Source organism: Macrobrachium rosenbergii, chromosome 2 (genome assembly GCF_040412425.1).
Source record: "Macrobrachium rosenbergii isolate ZJJX-2024 chromosome 2, ASM4041242v1, whole genome shotgun sequence".
NCBI classification, from domain to species: Eukaryota; Metazoa; Arthropoda; class Malacostraca; order Decapoda; family Palaemonidae; genus Macrobrachium; species Macrobrachium rosenbergii.
Window position 1 is genome coordinate 3,107,130 of NC_089742.1, and position 2,905 is coordinate 3,110,034.

At 38.1% G+C, this 2,905-nt stretch overlaps 1 protein-coding gene across 1 annotated transcript; it reads left to right on the forward strand.

Moving 5' to 3' along the window:
- The first annotated feature begins 1,312 nt into the window (after positions 1-1,312).
- LOC136842049 (KRAB-A domain-containing protein 2-like) lies at positions 1,313-2,437 on the forward strand. The gene has a single exon (XM_067109433.1). It carries the CDS (start codon positions 1,313-1,315, stop codon positions 2,435-2,437), a length of 1,125 nt encoding a protein of 374 aa, XP_066965534.1.
- Positions 2,438-2,905: the final 468 nt, after the last annotated feature.

The following is a 2,905-nucleotide window of genomic DNA, read 5'->3' on the forward strand; positions in this document are numbered from 1 at the left end:
ACGGGGGCGATTACGGGATGCGAAGCAGGACAACTTAACAAAGGGGGAATGTTTTTGTGGAGAAAGGAACTGAAGTTTAAAGGAATGGAAAAATTTAAGGGATTTCAGTGAGGAGGAAAGGGCTTCAGCGCACTGACTACTTGTGGTCCACGAGCCTGGTCTACTGTTGTTGGCGCAAAACACGATCAACTCGGCCATGCGTTAAAGTAACGCTACCCAGGTAAGACAGAAGGGACGGCAACATGCACCTTCAACGGGGTACAGGAGATATCTCAATGCATCTCCGAGACGGCGGTTGGCGGGGGCCATGTTTGTCGAAATTTAGGCCTATTGGACCTGCAAAAAGTATTACAGCCAGCAAAAAAGCAGAGGGAAAGGATCCTTAAAGATTAACTATTTAGAGGTTAAGGTCCTGCCTGTCAGCCAGCCAGCCCACTATGCCTCTTAAGCTCACAATATAACTGATCCCACATCGTGTGATGAGGGTGAAAAGGGGGTCCCCATTGTTATCCCAGATCAGGTGATTGGGGAGAAGTGATTCTGCATTGGTACATACTGGTGCTAACGGCTATTCTCTGGTTCAAAATACGCTCACTACTACGTCGCCCGCCACATTTCCCTTGCCCGATCAAGTCAAATGAAAAAGAGAATCTGCATTTCAAGAGCAATGATGCACTGGCGTCTAAATGAGGGAGGGATAAATCCGTAGAATATATATATATATATATATATATATATATATATATATATATATATATATATATATATATATAATAATATATGTATATATATATATATATATATATATATATATATATATATATATATATATATATATATATATATATATATATATATATATATATATATATATATATATATATATATATATATATATATATATATATATATATATATATATATATATATATATATATATATATATATATATATATATATATATATATATATATATATATATATATATATATATATATATACATATATATATATATATACATGTATATATATATATATATATATATATATCCATTTCATGAAGTGGGCTAACCACTTGCCCATTTCATGAGTGAGCAAACCACTTGCCCAGTTCATGAAATGGGCAAGTGGTTAGCCCACTTCATGAAATGGGCAGTTTCATGCATGAATCTTAAAATTTGTTCCAAACTAGTTGTTAAACCAGAAAAAGTTGTTTTAAAGTCTTTTATTAAGTGTTGTAATACAAACACTTTTAACATAATATATGATGGCATTTTCAAAGTATCTTGTATAACCCCTTCAAGCTTTAGTCATGGAAGAACAAATAGCAAGTTGTGCTGCCTTGTGGTCTACTGAATATGAGAAGACTGTAATTGCCGTTTTGAAGAGAGGAAAGACTGGACAGACGCTTAAAAGAGAATACTACCACATCTTGCAAACTTTTCAGATTGCCTCCTTTGGTGAAATAGAAACAGTTAAAAAGAAGAATGGAAAATATATGGCAACTAAAGAATCAGTCACAGGAATTATCCAACAAGCCCACATTAACACCGGCCATGGTGGCGAAAAGAAGACTTACAAGGAGGTGTGTGAACAATATGGAAATATTCCAAGATCAATTGTGTCACTATATATCGTGCATTGTGAGCGCTGTGTTGAAAAGCGTCGCAGAAAAGAAACGGCAGCAGGAGTTGTAGTCAGACCACTGTCCGTAAGAGATCTCAATGAAAGAGGACAAGTAGATCTGGTCGACATGCAGACTATGAAGGAAGGAAGTTATCGCTTTATTCTGCACTATATGGAGTGTCTAACGAAGTTTCATGTGATTCGTCCCCTGGAATCAAAGACAGCAGCTGAGGTTGCCAATGAACTACTTTTCATCTTCTTGGATATAGGTGCACCACACATCCTTCAGTCTGACAATGGACGTGAATTTACAGCTGAAGTGATCCAAGAACTTGCCTCACTATGGCCTGAACTCATCTTAGTAAATGGGCGTCCTCGGCATCCCCAGAGTCAGGGATCTATTGAAAGAGGTAATGGGGATATGAAACTCAAGCTCATGGCATGGATAAGAGACAATAATTGTACTAAATGGAGTTATGGTGTCCGTTTTGTTCAGTGGGCAATGAACAGCTCATATCATGAGGCAATCAAGATGACTCCCTATCAAGAGCTCACTGGCAACAAGCCAAGATGTGGTCTTAAGTCAAATTTACCAGATGCATTCATCAGCAAAATATCATCTGGTATTGAAGAAGAAGAACTTGAAAGGCTTATAGAAGTTCCACTTACCGGAGATTCAGCTCGGGATGACCTAATATCAGTAGACCCTGAATGTGAACGTGAACCACGTCCAGTCGCAGACTCTCAGCAGCAACCTGCTATGGAACAAGAAAGTACTGCATCCAGCAAAACAGGCAAGAAAGGAAGCTGAGTATGGTCTTCAAAAGCAAGCTCAACGAATGTTAGCATGCAGCACTAGATCAATGCGAGCAGTTGATGTTGGAGACAATGTGTCTGTACCGGTGTCTCAATTTGGCCGTAGTAAAGGAGACCCCCCTAACATAGTAGGTGTATTAGCAGTTGAAGACAGTGGTCATGTGATTGGCACAAAAAGTGGAATTATCAATGGTAAACTTGCCAGAAATCAATTCGAATTTGTTCAGTACAAAGGACTTTTGCCTGAAAATATCCCCAAACAACAGTTAAGTATTCGAGAACTAGTTCGAGCAGGAAGTGTGTGTGGTGGCCAAGGATACCAGAGATGTCTTTGCAGGAGCAATTGCTTATCAAAGCGGTGTTCTTGTTTGAAAGCTAGCCTTCAATGCAACAGTGCTTGCCACAGCCACAAATCATGTGACAATATTGACAAATAATTACTGTAAATTTGTTTGATATGTAT